Here is a 14,831-nt window from a genome sequence, read left to right as displayed (position 1 = left end):
AAGAAAGCCAACAAACATTGTAATATGGTAATGGAAATATTCCTATTAGCTCAGCCATACATTTCATCCATTAGTTATGTATAAGATTGTCTTTTATTGGGTCCTCCCATTCTGTACCAAAGACTAAAATGGATTATCCAATAGTCACCCATTCAAATGCTTTCAGATTACAACCTAGAGCTTTAATGATTCTGGGTCATGCTATTCCAGACCAGTCTGTTAAAAAAATAACATACATACAGTAATACATGTACTAAATTAATAACACAGAGAACTATATTATGAAGCATCTTCCTGCTACATCCAAAACCTCAAGCTTCGCAGAGAGAATATTTAATATCTTCCAAATGATTCACCAAACAATTACCTGCTGGTTGGAAGGGTTAACAATAGCTGTGAGTAAATAATGCCCAAGGGGATCAAATCGTACTAGTCTGAAATAGAAAGGAAGATTTAATTTTAACTCAAGCTGTTCAAGCCAATATCTACAAGTTCTAATAAACTTGCCACATTTCTAGTTTTTGAAAGAAAAAAAGTGCCTGGTTTTGGAAATCAGATTGCATCTAACTCTCTAAGCAGCAATACTTCTATAAATAATATTTTCAGTTATCGTTTCAGAGTCAGCTGTGCACACACACACACACACAAAAACCCTATATTTCAGCGATGCTTCTAATTTACAATTTTTTGTTTAAAGTTGTTTAAAGTAAATTATCATTTCAAAAGTTAATGTTAGTTAATTTAATTCAACACGATGCATTTATATCTTTTATGCATTGGGTAATTGTAGGATTGTTATTGGGATTACCTATTATTTTCCGCGTTTTATTAGCTTAACCTAAAGGACAGCCTCCAAAAGAACAATCTATTTCATTCATTTATTTGTCTCCTTTCAAACACCTAGGTAAGCACAATCTTTGCAGAACAGTTTCAAGAAGTCTTTAGTTTTCAGGTTCACCAAGACTTACGTTGCCATTTGATCCTATCAGCCAGATAGTTGGGCTTTTGATGCCTCTGGCTAACAAAATATCCAGAGTAATATTAATCACTACAGTAACTGCCTTTTTATAGTTTAATATTTTCATTTAATAAATATTCATGCCCACCAGTAAATTTTATATGCCTCAGTTTTTGCTATGTCACTCAACATATCACATATTATTGCCCAACTACTTTGCTGCACTACTTGTGAAAGGCTATAGTTGTTAAAGAAGTGTAACAGGATAGGTGAGTTGAAACTCATTAAAAATGGCACACATCTCTGATCTAGATAAGCAATACTGTCTCAGAGTCTCACTTTATTTCAGATAAAGAAATATAACAGTAGGCGGTTGCAGCTATGAATTTGAATAGAACTATTGCTTAACCTCAAATTGGAGTACTAACCCCCACTTCTGAATACACTCTTCCTTTGGAAAACTCAGAATAAGTTATGTACATCATATGTAGTTTGGAAATTGATAATTTCCAAACTACAAACATCAACATGTGCTAATAACAAATTAACACCGAAGCCAATATAGCAATCTCCCATAGTACATCCAGTTTGTCAATTACTCATTCTCATTTTTGATCTATAAATATACCTCAAGTGTTTTTATCTGAGGATTTCTCCTAACAACAGTTACTCCTCTACTTCCTTGTTATCTAGATACACTCCCAGGATTACTCACCGGACTCGCTCCATTTCACTAGCTGTTTTCACAACTGCAAAAGGCTCCCGGCGACTCCAGTCCCAGAAGTGAATCTCATTGGCTGTTGCAATTAGCAGAAGTTGAGCCGTTGGATGAAAAGCCAAGGATGCAATGGCATTGTTGCTATCTGTAAACCAGCTCTCACTTCCACCCTGAGAGCAAGTCAGTGTAGAGTCACACAATGGTTTTGAAACAAAGAAAAGTCAAAAAGAAAGTAACCTGTCCGAAACATGTTTCTATTCTCACCTTTAGCTAGATCTAGAATTGAATAATAAGGATCAGCACATATCCCTTCATTTTTTTTTTTAATCACACAGGCCCCCATCCTGCATAGTGAAACTAGGATTCTTTACCTCATTTACCACAAGCACATTGCAATATATTGTCTGTAGAAGTTACCTAGGAATTATCACACATTCCAGGGAAATGAGAAAAAGATCATTTGAGTCGACACAAACACTTCAGCTCTTCTGCACGAAGGAAAAATAATCATGAAAAATACCTGTTCATGCCACAGAGTTTTATGGGAAGACTTTTTTAATATATAAAACCAATCCAGAATCCCCTGATGTTTCTTTACAGATTTAGAGTGGAAAGGGATGTACTCTTAAAGCAGTACCTTCCCCCATGACCAAATCATCCATGCATAAAAGGAAAAATAAATGTGCGTTAGAAAGAACTTACATGCAAATCCCAGATTCTAACTTCTCCATCGAGGCACCCTGAAGCAATAAGCCCTGGGATAGTGGGATGAAAAGTTACACACCACGGTGTGCGTCGATGTCCAACTAGCGAGTGAACACACTTGCCTGTTTTCACCTCTGTGATGTAAATATTATGGTTCACATGAGTTGATGCCATGAGAGTCCTGGGGAGGAAAAAAGACACCGCAAGCAGTTAACTGAGGAGGGGAGCAGGAGAAACACCACAGCAATAACTCCAACCAAATTAGTCTTCCCCAACTTGACACCCCCAAAAACCTTAAACCAGAGCTCTCATCACTTCAATGTACACAATAACGGTCATGTTGACTTGAAAATATAAGATGGGATTATGGTCCAATGCTTCTTGAGAGCTCAACTTGGGAAAGGCAATAATAAACTAACCTACTTTTTAATTTAAATGTGGAGGATTATTCAAAAACTGGAATTGTAGAATTTTTCAAAGGTAGTACAGGTAGTTCTCAACTTACAACAGTTCATTTTGTGACAGTTCAAAGTTACAACAGCGCTGAAAAAAACTGATTTATGACCATTTTTCATTCGTGCAACCATTGCAGCATTCCTGTGGTCACATGATGAAAATTCAAATGCTTGGCAAACTGTTTCATACTTATGAGAGTTGCAGTGTCTCTGAGTCATGTGATCCCCTTTTGTGACCTCTGACAAGCAAAGTCGATGGAGAAGCCACATTCACTTAACAACCATGTTACTAATTTAACCTCTGCAATGATTCACTTAACTGTAGCAAGAAAAGTTGTAAAATGGGGCATAACTCACTTAACAAATGTCTCACTTAGCAACATAAGTGCTCAATTGTAGTTCTAATAGTAAGTCAACTTTTCAAAATTTAGGCAAGCATAATGACCATTTTGGATACTGAACTTCTTATTTTATGAATATGTTAATAGGGTTATAGTATTTTAGCATTTCATTCTTCACTTTAGTCACCCTAAATGTTATTTCTTTGGTGGAAAGGCATAGTACACTTCAAATGTTCAAAGTCTGGAAAAGTCTGATTACTTTGCCAAATGTATCTTTTCCAAAACAAAACATATTTTGAACATAATAAAAAACAAATAAATGTTACCTGTCTGGACTGAATGCTAGCAGAAAAGTGGAGCGTGGACTATCCGGTAACTCAACTTTCTGAAAATTAAAAAGTACAGAACAGTTTCTAAGCTCAAAGTACTTTCTATATGTACTATCATTTTTCTTTACAAAATCAACATTGGGAAAATGAGACATGTTCTTAAAACTTCCATGTTATATCAGGAGTTCCCAATCTGTGGGCCATGGCCCACTAGTGGACTTTGACAGGTTTGTAACCGGGCTGAAGAAACAGTCAGCAAGTACGCGTGCATGCTCAATTTAAGTGAGCGCTAGGCAATTGTGCACACCACTCATGCAAATGGAGCTGCGTGTATGTGCTTGTTGCCAGCTGCTTGCATGGAACCATCCACTCCTCCCTTCCCGCCGGTATGCAAAGCCGGAAACATTGGGGAACTCTGTGTTATATCATTTCATAAAGGCTTTAAAACCAGCACGTATATGATATCAATTAATCCAAATCTATTAATTCTGCAAGTATAGTACATTGAACTATCTACAGGCAAAACACTCATAGTCCACAGCTCACTGAAAACTAGTTTCTTTATATAATTAAGGATGTGTCAATCCAAAACGTCCCTATATAAGGGGTTCCCCTAACCAATTTGCTCAAACTGAAGAAGCTACTTGGATAAGCAACAAAACGTTTCAAACCAAGAAGAAAAGAAGTCCAGTTGCCATGACTCAATTTCCAGACAACTCTATCTGGATGACTGAGAATCTTCATTGACATGCCTTCATGTAAAGCAGGAAAATATTAAAAACCCTTTAGAATTCCTGCCAATCATTGTGGACAATATTACATTAGATGAATCAATATGTGCTACATGGCTTGTCTTACCTTGCCTTCCCATTTCATCCAACGGGTTTTGTCTTCCACCAACTCCTGCAAAAGACGCTGTGCTCCCAAAGCTTGTGTTCCCCGTTCTCGGCCCCAAAGGATTCGCACAGCATTCTTTTCTGGTACAACCTTCATGATTTTAGTGCAGAAAATGAGTCACTGACAGACACTCAATCTCAAGTGCCAAGGATCTACAGAAGGGCCATCCACATCTCGCAAGGCTATCTTCATGGAAATCTAGATAAGAGATATTTCAAAACAGGGCCTAAGACAAAAGTTTCCTAGGGTCAGTACAAATACATACAGTTTATCATTCATTTAACAGTTAACACTGCTCATCACCTTAAGATTTCTTTATCAACTTTATACGAAAGGACAATTTAAATGTACTGCCTGTTGAAGAAACACATTTCAAATTGCAAAATGATGAAACCCAGGTTCTCATTTCCATTCTAAGCCCACTACACAGGAGACTGAAAATAACAATGTACAGAAGAATTCAAGCATTTTTGTTTCAGCCAAGTATATACAAATTCCATCCAAGTATGGGCTAGCAGTTTAAGCACCAGGCTAGAAACCAAGAGACTGTGAGTTCTAGTTCCACCTTAGCCATGAAAGCCAGCATGACTTTGGGCTAGTCACACTCTTTCTGTCCAACCCATAGCAACTCACTGGGTTGCTGTGAGAAAATAGGAGGAGGAAGCCATGTAGGATATGTTGGCCGCCTTGAGTTATTTGAAAAAATAATAAAGGCAGGATATAAATACATAAAGTAAGTACATTTGGATGTGCTGGAGCATATTGTTAGATTGGAAATATATAACAAATCAAATCCCTGATTTTTATCTAATATTTATTTCATGATAATTTTGTATTATCTAGAATGAAATCAGATAAATTTAGAGTTTATCCTCAAAATTATCTCTCTCAATAAGCAATGTAGCCAAACACATAAAAAATGTAGTCCTCTATTGTAATAATGCTTCCTGTTTCTATAAAAGGTCAATTATTCATTCACAGAATTTTCTTGTAGGTTTTGCCTACAGAAACAGGTGATATAACAGATGCCACATAACAAGTGGAAGTAAAATGTAATCTTTGATTATGAAAGCTTACAGAAAAAAATAATCATATTGATTTCTATAAACAACCAAAAGGAAACTGGAGAGTTCTTATTACCGTCTTAATCTCACTGAGGACTCAAACTGCTGATCTAGACATCAGCCGGTTATGAAGGACAGTATTTTTAATTAGCCACAAGAGAAATTTTCTTTGTTAAACGAACTTGATAAGAGTTCTTAAAAGAACCTTCTGCAGAATTTACACTATTCTCTGATAAATTAAAAACTCTCAAACTTTTATTTTTACAGATTCTATATCCTAAATAAATTTTATCCAAGGTCCCTAAACCCATAACACAGAATTCTAGTAATTGTACAAAGGTTGTATAATCAACTTAATGTTTAGTGTTTTATTTTTTAATTGCTGTCACTTTAAGTGCTCATACAAATATAAAGGTGTGGTATAAATCATATATATTTCAAAGGATAGGGTTGTTAATTTAATTTCTATATCAGTAAACAACTTCAACTTAAAAGCACTTGAAATAAATATTTGGCATGTCTTGGAGGAGTTCTTAGCCAAATATGGGTATGGTTAAGTCCTCTCTTAATTTATCAACTGAATATAAACATGGTTAAATCTTTAACTAAAAATTGCAAGTTGTGGCTAAATATTCCTACTGTTGAAAAACACCGTCAACATTCTGGTCCAGCATATAACTTTTTCATCATAGATCAGGCTCACAGAAAACCTTTGGTTACAGAAAATGGCATTAGGAATTAATAGTCTCTTCCTCCTCTAAGTAAAGCTGAAATTAATGCATTTCTGAATGATAAACAAAATAATCTAAAACAGACACATATAAAAATTAAGCTTTTTTTACTATACTTCATAACACTAAAATGTGACAAATGAGAAATCAGTCATAAGGCATTTTCGTAAACAAGTTTCTTATTAATAGCTTCTGTTGGAACAAACTAAGGAAGACAAACAAATAAAACTTTCCCAATCAGGAAGAACATTCCAATACACAGATACTAGGAAAAATATATATTACATAAGATACCTAACTACAGAACATATTTCAAAGATTAAAATATTGAAAGATACGTAGTCTAAGAGGCTATCATCTCTGGAAAACAGTCCTCTCTTAAAAGCAATTACATTTAAGTGCTGACAATTCAACCAATACATTGAGTATCCTGAATCTCAAGTCTGATATCTCACTTTTCCATACTCTATGTGGATGCTTTGCATTCATAGAAAGTCTTTTTAGTACATATCTAGAGTGTCATAGAACAACATTAAATCATAAAGATAAGCCTTGCCTTACAACCATTTGCTTAGCGACTGTTGAAAGTTACAGTGGCATTAAAAAAAGTGACTTAGGACCATTTTTCACATTTTCAATTCACATGATCAAATGATCGAAAACTGACATGTATTTATGACAGTTGCACTGTCCTAGAGTCACATGATCACCATCTGTAATCTTCCCAGCTGGCTTCTGACAAGCAAAGTCAATGGAGGAAGCCAGACTTAACGACCACATGATTCATCTAACTGTGGTGATTCGCTTAACAACTGTGGCAAAAAAGGTTGTAAATTGGGGCAAATCTCCCTTAACCACTGTCTTGCTTAGCAATAGAAATTTTGGTCAATTGTGGCCATAAAGATCACCTGTATCTATGTTTATTTAGAAGTATATCCCACTAAAATCAGGTGTAATTTCTTCAGAAGGGCTGCTAACTTTAAAAAAAAACATACTTTTTCAAACTCTTATCTTCCAAAGTTCATATTATAGAACGTACAGAGGTTTTATCACTTTATTAAAATTGATTCGTTATTCATTTGCCTATTCCTTCCTCTTGCAATAGATCTGGCATAGGTATAATGCATTGATCAATAGCCTATATACACATTTCTGCAAACTAAACTTCTCAATTCCATCATTTAACAATAATTTATGCATGTTTTAGTTCTAAAATATTAATCTTCTGATTCTGACTACAGTACTGCACAATGCCATCACTTACAGCAATTAATATAATCTTGGCTTTATCTTTTTTTTAAACTTTTCAATTCAATTCATTCAATTTATATGGCCATCCATCTCAAATACATGATTCTGGCTTCTGGGGAAGAAATGGCAAATGGAATACATTAAAAAGCAGAACTGACCACTGCAGTGGAATGAAGAGCCAGGAAGTCGATTGGCTCTTTGTAATGCCTCTACAAAGTGAAGACCTGAGATCGCCTACAAGTGCTCCATAAATCGCTTCTCTGAAGAAGACTGCAAGACCACAAGACCGTGGTCCCCAGTAGATTTAGAGCTCTTGAAATGAGGAAAAGTCATTTTTGCTCAAATCATAATCAACACCTTTATGGGCATTAGGTTCACATACTTCCTTTTATAATCACTGCTTATTAATTGCTTTTCAGCTATTTGGAACCTTTGGAACCATTAGCACCTGGTGAGTTTTTGTCAATTGTTAGTGAAAGAAGTTTTAAATACAAATTTAAGAACTTTTTTAAAAAAAAATCTGGAATAAACAGCAAAAGGGTGATTAAAACTTTGATTTTAGAAAGTTATAAATGGACTAAGTATTCGGATAAATTTGAAGTACGATTTTGGAATAAATTATAATGAATCCTTCCCATCAGAAAATATTTTTATTTTGAATTCCTTAAAAAAATGATAGGATGGTGATTTTGAAGGTTGCACACTACAGGGAACCAGAAGGCACTAAAGACTACAATTAAATGAGAACATTTAAATTAGACTTACTAATACAGAATAGAGCAAAATATTTTAACATTGAACGTATTGACAAATATTTTTGAACAATAGATCCAGAACTTAGTGTTTAAAAGAAGTTATATAACAGGAACAAGTTTTACCAGACACGACTGAGTGATCTGAGAGTGGATTTAAAAATCACAGGCTACAAGAATGATATGGAAAAAAATGCTACACTGGATACACAAATGAAACTGGCTAACGGTCTTAATAATTAAAAGGTATACAAAAATAACAAATCCAAAGAGTGACCTGGATAACTTTCCTATATTGGATTTACAAAAGAGACTGGTTAAGACTTTAAATAATTTTGTGAGAAGGGGAAAGAGAAATAATGAAAAGAAATAAAGTTTTAGGACATTATTTGAAGGGATTAAAGTCAAGATTGTTAAAAATGAAAGAATATAAAATTAATTTACTTAATTTATCAAAGTTAAAATAGGTATGTTATCTCTCATAACCCATAATAGGCTTTTGCTGACTGGGACTGAATGACAAGGGTTTAAGGATTTGTTTATAAATAAGATATGGGAAGAGATCATTTATTGTATTTTAAAGATGATACTTTACTAAAATTGTTTATACTTGTTGTGATGAAGGGCAGAATCATTTTTTTATATTTTTCTTTTCTTTTTCTTTACTATATTATTTTTTCCTGGTTTTCTATTTTCTATTTTTTTATTTACTGCACTTTTTATTTTTTTATTATTCTTTTTTTTTTTAGCTTGTATTAACTTTTATCTTTTTAATAACATTTATTAAAATTACTACTAAAAGATCAAATACATTATTCTGGGCAGCTAACAATATTTAAATAAGATAAAAACAGTATACAAAATTATATATTTTTTTAAATGGGATTAAGCAACTGGCCATATCTTAATGAAATCTCAAGATGATATATAACTAACCTAAATTAAATACTAGGGACAATAAGCTAAAAGTTCTTTAAATGATCTCAATTTTAAAAAATATGAGCTAATTACAAAGTGAAATTCAGTGAAGATAAAAGTAAACTGTACATTGCCAGTAAAGTATTTGCAAGTTTATTTTTGAACGCTCTTTCCAAGTATTCTTCTTCTAACTCTGCAATATTCAAACACAAGGTTGTTTGACAACAACTTTGAATTCTATTTGCCAAATGTGGAACAGAACCTCTTTCACAGAACTCTATCCAGTCTGGTAGTTGGTACCAATATTAGGATATAATTTTTCCCTGCCATGCCACTGGAAGAATATTTTGCAAGTTTGATTGGGTGTATTCTATGTCTCTGTGGGAATTCTGTTCCATGAAACCTTTGGGTTTTTTCCAAAATTGTAAGAGAATATGGGATTGTTCAAGATGATTTAAAAAATAACTGAAGTGGGCTAACAGAAACATAAAATACACCAAATCAAAAAAAAAAAATTAAAGGTAAAGGATCCCTGAATATTTTATTCTGCTGTGTAAAAACTTTTTTTTTAAAAAAAAGGTAAAGGATCCCTGAATATTTTACTCTGCTAGTCATTGCAGACTATAAGCAATGGTGCTCATCTCTGTTTCGAGGCCATTGAACCAGCGCTGTTCAAAGCTGTTTCCATGGCCATGTGGCCAGCATGACGTTACAGAGCACTGTTAGCTTCCCATTGAACTGGTACCTATTTAACTGTTCACATTTGCTTGCTTCCGAACTGCTAGGTTGGCAGGAGCTGGGGCAAGAACAGGGGCTCACCCCATCATGCAGCACTCAGGTCTCGAACCTGGGCTGTCAGCTTTCCAGCCAACAAGCCCAGCATCTTAAACCACTGAGCCACTGCATCACCCCTTAAAATCAAATTTGCAAAACATAAAAATATTTAGAATTATGTCCTAATATTGGTACCAAATACCAGACTAGATAAGAGTTCAACGAAAAAGGTCTGCTCCTCACATAGCTCCTAAGCTGCTTTGTTTATATATTCAAAGCTGAGAGAAGATACCTGGAATGAGTATTCAAAAATATACTTGCAAGTACTTTATTGGTCTATCTAAAATATTAAAAACTGTATTTTTTATCACTACCACAGAATTTCCCAAGCTATGTTACATTATATAATATCCAGGAGAAGAAAAGACTAGATCGAACCCAGGGCTTATTTATACAATCTTTCAAAGTACATGGATTTTATAAATATTAGGCAAAATACCTTGAAGCAGAAGAATTAAACCTTTTTTGCTTAAGGGTTAGTATTAGCATACCCTTATGCTTTTCTTAAGATTTACGGGTGTGATTAAAAGCAAAAACGCTGACAGGAAAATAACACAGTTCTCTATTGGCAACACATTGAGGGTTTGTTTTTGTTTTTTTGCAACTGAGTTGTAGTGCTGGGATCCTTGCAACTCATATTATTACATCATTAAAACGACGGTTGGGAGGGAGAATTTATTTTAGATCGGTTCCAAAAAGATCATATTTTTAAAAAAGTTTCCTTTGTATACATTCCAGCAGGAATATAGACATTAAAGAAAAGGACATTGTTTCCTTTTATATAAAAGAAGCTGCATGGTTATAATTGTAACTTACCATATGATGTTGGGGAGATTGGGATGGGCGAGATTGCATTTATTGTCTCACAATGAGCAGCAACCCTTCTTTAAAGGGCGAACAGTCGATCTACCCTGCAATTGTCATTACACAGGTTATGTCTCACTGTGCTTTCTCATTAAAATAAACACACACAGGGTTACCTATTTGCTCTCCACTTTTTTTAAAAAAAATAAAACCCAAAAAACACACCTCTTGGTAAAAGAGAACAGAGGGGGGGGAAAAAGCCTGTGAGAATTTTTCTAGCAAAGCATTAAGTCAAACTCCTCTCCTCTTCGGGAGCCAAAGCAAAACAACCACCCCATCCATCTCTGCCTCCAAAGAGGAACAGAGAAGCAGGAAAAGGAAAAGAACAGAAGGAAGCAGGAAAGATTACGTACGTGTATTTGCTAAAAACAAACCAAAAAAAAAAAAAAACACAGAGTGGGGGTGGGGTGGGGGGGAATTAAAATATGCCTCAAAAAACAAAGCCAGCCAGCTTTGGCTGTTTAAACAGAGGCCTCTCTCGCTCGGAGGGAGGCTGACCGCCACGAAAATACCCGCGGTTGGGCCCTCGGAGTCCCCCCCCACCCCCACCAATTCGTGGCACCGATATTCCTGAAAGTCTGCCCGAGGAGAAGAGGGGAGGGGGGGGATGCGAGGGCAGGTTCCTCGACCGAAGGACGGGTGCTCAAGGTGGGCGGGCTGGAGGGCTTAAGACGCCAGGCTAGGCCTTAACGCCTCGTAGCCCAGGAGACTCGACCCTCGGCGCCCCCTGGGCCCTCTCCACCCTCCCCTCGAAAATCGCCACTGTGGCCTCTCCCAGGAGGAGGGGAAGCAGGCCCAGAATCTCTAGGCCCGGAGCCTACCTGGGGCAGGCGGCGACCAAGGCCCGGCGGCGCACTCAAACGCCCCCCCAAAAAACGGCCGGACGTGTTTTTTTTTTTCTTGGGGAGGGGAGCGACGGTTACCGAACTGGCCGGGATCTGATTTCGGGGAGCAGGGGGAGGAAAACAACCCAAATCCGGCGACGATCTCCCCCGCCTTCTCCTTCCCAATGCAGCTTTTCTCTCGTCGTTGCCTCTCCGGGTTACTATCAAGGCCAGTGCGCCTAGCCGAGCGCCCTCGCAGTCGAGTCTGGAGCCGTCGCGAACGAACACCGAGCCAATCGAACGGAGGAGTCGGAAAGAGAGCGGAGCTGACGGGCGGGATTCCGGGAGGGAGATCCTGTGGGCTTCGAAAGGAAAGGAGGAAAGCGGGATTTGCAAGATATAGATCTTTCAGTCCTGATGTCATTTGATCCTCGCCAAACCTCAGGTGGAGGGGAGCCAGAAGATAACAATAAGCAATGCTTATTGCAACGCGTTTCCCTCTTTCTTTCTCTCTTTCTCCCTCCTCCCTATCTTTCAAAAGACATATCCATAGTTTCTGATTAAAAAGAAAACTCATTCATGTAATTTTAAAATTATCTTATGCTATGGGGCTGTGTCCACCTGTCTTTTAAAAGATTTCTGTGTGGGGATTTAGCTAATTAATAAATCAAACTAAAATGTATTTTAATTGGTAAATAAAATATCTTATTAGAATGCAGAATAAAATTATTTATTATAGAATATTCTTTTTTTTAATTTTTTTTTAATTTTTAAACATAAAAACACCATCATTCAATACAATCACAGAAAGTGTGTTGATCGGTTAAAATTCTTTTGTGCATAATCCCATATCCAAAATTACAAATTATTTAATTTCTCTTATTTGACAACTTTATATATCCCTTTATATTATTATTCTCATTTAACAATTATTTAACAAAGGCTTAATTCCCATAAGAAAACATTTCATATATTTTATCATTACCTTAATTTCATATTTCATACTTCATGCTTTATTATCTAGCCATTGGTAAAACAAAGCCCATATCAAATAGTATTGTGTATGTTCCTATTCTCTAATTTCAAATGTCAATTTATTCATTTCAGCACATTCCATAATTTTCTTAATAACTTCATCATCAGTAGGTATCCAGAGGAGACCAGCTCTGTGGGATCTTACCGGTCGCTGGGAGCTATGCGGTAGAAGGCGGTCTCGAAGATAACCTGGCCCTGAGCCATGTAGGGCTTTAAAGGTAATAACCAACACCTTGAACTGCGTCCGGAGACCGATAGGGAGCCAGTGCAGCTCGCAGAGAATTGCTGTAATGTGGATGTATCTAGGTGCACCCACAATAGCTCGCGCGGCTGCATTCTGGAACCAACTGTAGTCTCCTAACACTTTTCAAGGGTAACCCCATGTAGAGCGCGTTCATCATTTAATGTTCATCATATTCTATTTCCCTAACATACTGAAAATTTATAGACAAAATGACTATGTGCTTTGCATCTCAAATTTTTTAGGCGTTTTATTTTGCTACTTTTTATAACAAAAAGATACACGTACTTATTTTCAGGAACGTCAGTTGCTGTCTTGATTTAATCTTATATTCCCCTGGGTAATTTTTCCAATAATTCCTGGTATGTTAATCATTTGTCATTGCCTGCCATTTTTCTTCTATGGAATGCTTATTGTACTGAGATCCTCATAAGTGTTTGACACAAACTTAGTATCTCCTCCATATTCTTAATATGGCACATCTAATAAAATGATTTTTCAATAGAAGAGAATATTTGTAGTCCTGGATTGAACTATGGTAGCATTAATAATATCTATTTTGGTAATGAAAGGTCTGCAAGAAAACCATGAAGCCAGAGACCATCAATGACCCTAAAATTATTTTTAAAATCCACATTAATTTTAACTTTATGCTACCATAAGTATCTGTGCCATCCAAATGTCCGGTTGTAATCTTCTAAGTTTTTTTTATTTCTTAGCAACATTTTTTATCTAGCAACAAGCTGAAAAATACAATTTCACCTCTGCTCCACAATGTATAGTAACTCAGTGTACCTCCATGTAGAATTCAAGATGCTGGTTGTCACCTATGAAGTCCTCCATGGCATAGAACTCTGTTATTTGAGGGACCACTTCTCCCCTGTTGTCTCTACTCATCTCACTAGGTCTGACAGGAAGGGCATGCTTCAGGTTCCTTCAGTTAAAATGATGTCATCATGTGAGATCTTGGAAGGATATCTTTTGTTATAGCACCTGTTCTTTGGAATTCCATACAGCTTTAAATCCGATTGGCCTTGACTCTACTAACATTTTGTAAAGCATTGAAGACCTGGGTGTGTTCCAGGGCCTGGGGATCAGGAGGTTAGATGGCTTGTTAAATCGTCTCTGTTAATTGCTTTATTTGGATTTATCCTGAGGGACCATTGTTTATTTTTTGCCAATATTATTTTAATTATTTTAACATATTGTAGTTGCCCTGAGTCACATTCACAATGTAGATAGCCATATAAATTGATTTAATAAAGAAGTTACTTGATTTAGTACAGGTAGTCCTCACCCAAAAAAGATAATTGGGACTGGAATTTTTGTAACTAAGAGATGCAACATAAAGCATAATGTATCCAGGCAATTTAGCAATGGCAATTGCAGCAGTCCTGTTACCATCATTTAGCGAGAGCCATCTGGATCAATAAGCAAGGCCTTCACATGATTGCTACGGTACTTCCAGCTTCCTGTCAGCATCTGTATTGACTTTGATTGTGAGAACTTGGCAGGGAAGATCACAAATTACAATCACATGACCATGGGATGCTGTGATGGTCAGAAATCCAGGCTGGTTGTTCAATGTTCGGAGTATAATCAAGTCGGCACAGGGACACTTTGACAGCCACAACTTCGAGGATCAGTTGTAACTATTAATTGCAAGTTCAGTTGCTGAATGAGTAATTGTTAAATTAGGACCATCTGCATTCTTAGCCCAATTAATCACAGTCTTTGGGTTTAATAGTTGGTTACATGATCTGGATTTGCTAGGTTAGTTACAGAATCAGTGAACTAAAAGGAGCCATTTATAGTCTAGGAAGCAGGTCAGGAATCTAAATTAAAGCACCTGTGACAGATATCTGTCTAAGGGTTGAATCATGTCTCTGGGTAATGTTTCCCACTCTTAAAATT

The 14,831-nt window shown here is 36.3% G+C and overlaps 1 protein-coding gene across 9 annotated transcripts in view; it reads right to left on the bottom strand.

The window, feature by feature from the left end:
• Positions 1-12,014, bottom strand: part of AMBRA1 (autophagy and beclin 1 regulator 1) — a 158,465-nt gene extending 146,451 nt beyond the window's left edge. For 2 of the 9 annotated variants that reach the window (XM_034417470.3, XM_060687584.2), the window contains exons 1-7: positions 11,639-11,894; positions 10,770-10,864; positions 4,365-4,601; positions 3,504-3,562; positions 2,379-2,562; positions 1,674-1,846; positions 368-434 (exon numbers count right to left, since the gene is read on the bottom strand). In XM_034417470.3, coding sequence (XP_034273361.2) covers positions 368-434; positions 1,674-1,846; positions 2,379-2,562; positions 3,504-3,562; positions 4,365-4,499 — 618 coding nt within the window. In that variant the 5' untranslated portion in view covers positions 4,500-4,601; positions 10,770-10,864; positions 11,639-11,894. Of the gene's footprint in view, positions 1-367; positions 435-1,673; positions 1,847-2,378; positions 2,563-3,503; positions 3,563-4,364; positions 4,602-7,462; positions 7,562-10,769; positions 10,865-11,638 lie in introns of all 9 variants that reach the window. The other 7 variants (XM_087883228.1, XM_087883231.1, XM_060687583.2 and 4 more) reach the window with 7 other exon arrangements.
• Positions 12,015-14,831: the final 2,817 nt, after the last annotated feature.

Source organism: Pantherophis guttatus, chromosome 1 (genome assembly GCF_059756535.1).
Source record: "Pantherophis guttatus breed Tessera chromosome 1, ASM5975653v1, whole genome shotgun sequence".
NCBI classification, from domain to species: Eukaryota; Metazoa; Chordata; class Lepidosauria; order Squamata; family Colubridae; genus Pantherophis; species Pantherophis guttatus.
This window is presented reverse-complemented; position numbering and strand designations above follow the sequence as displayed.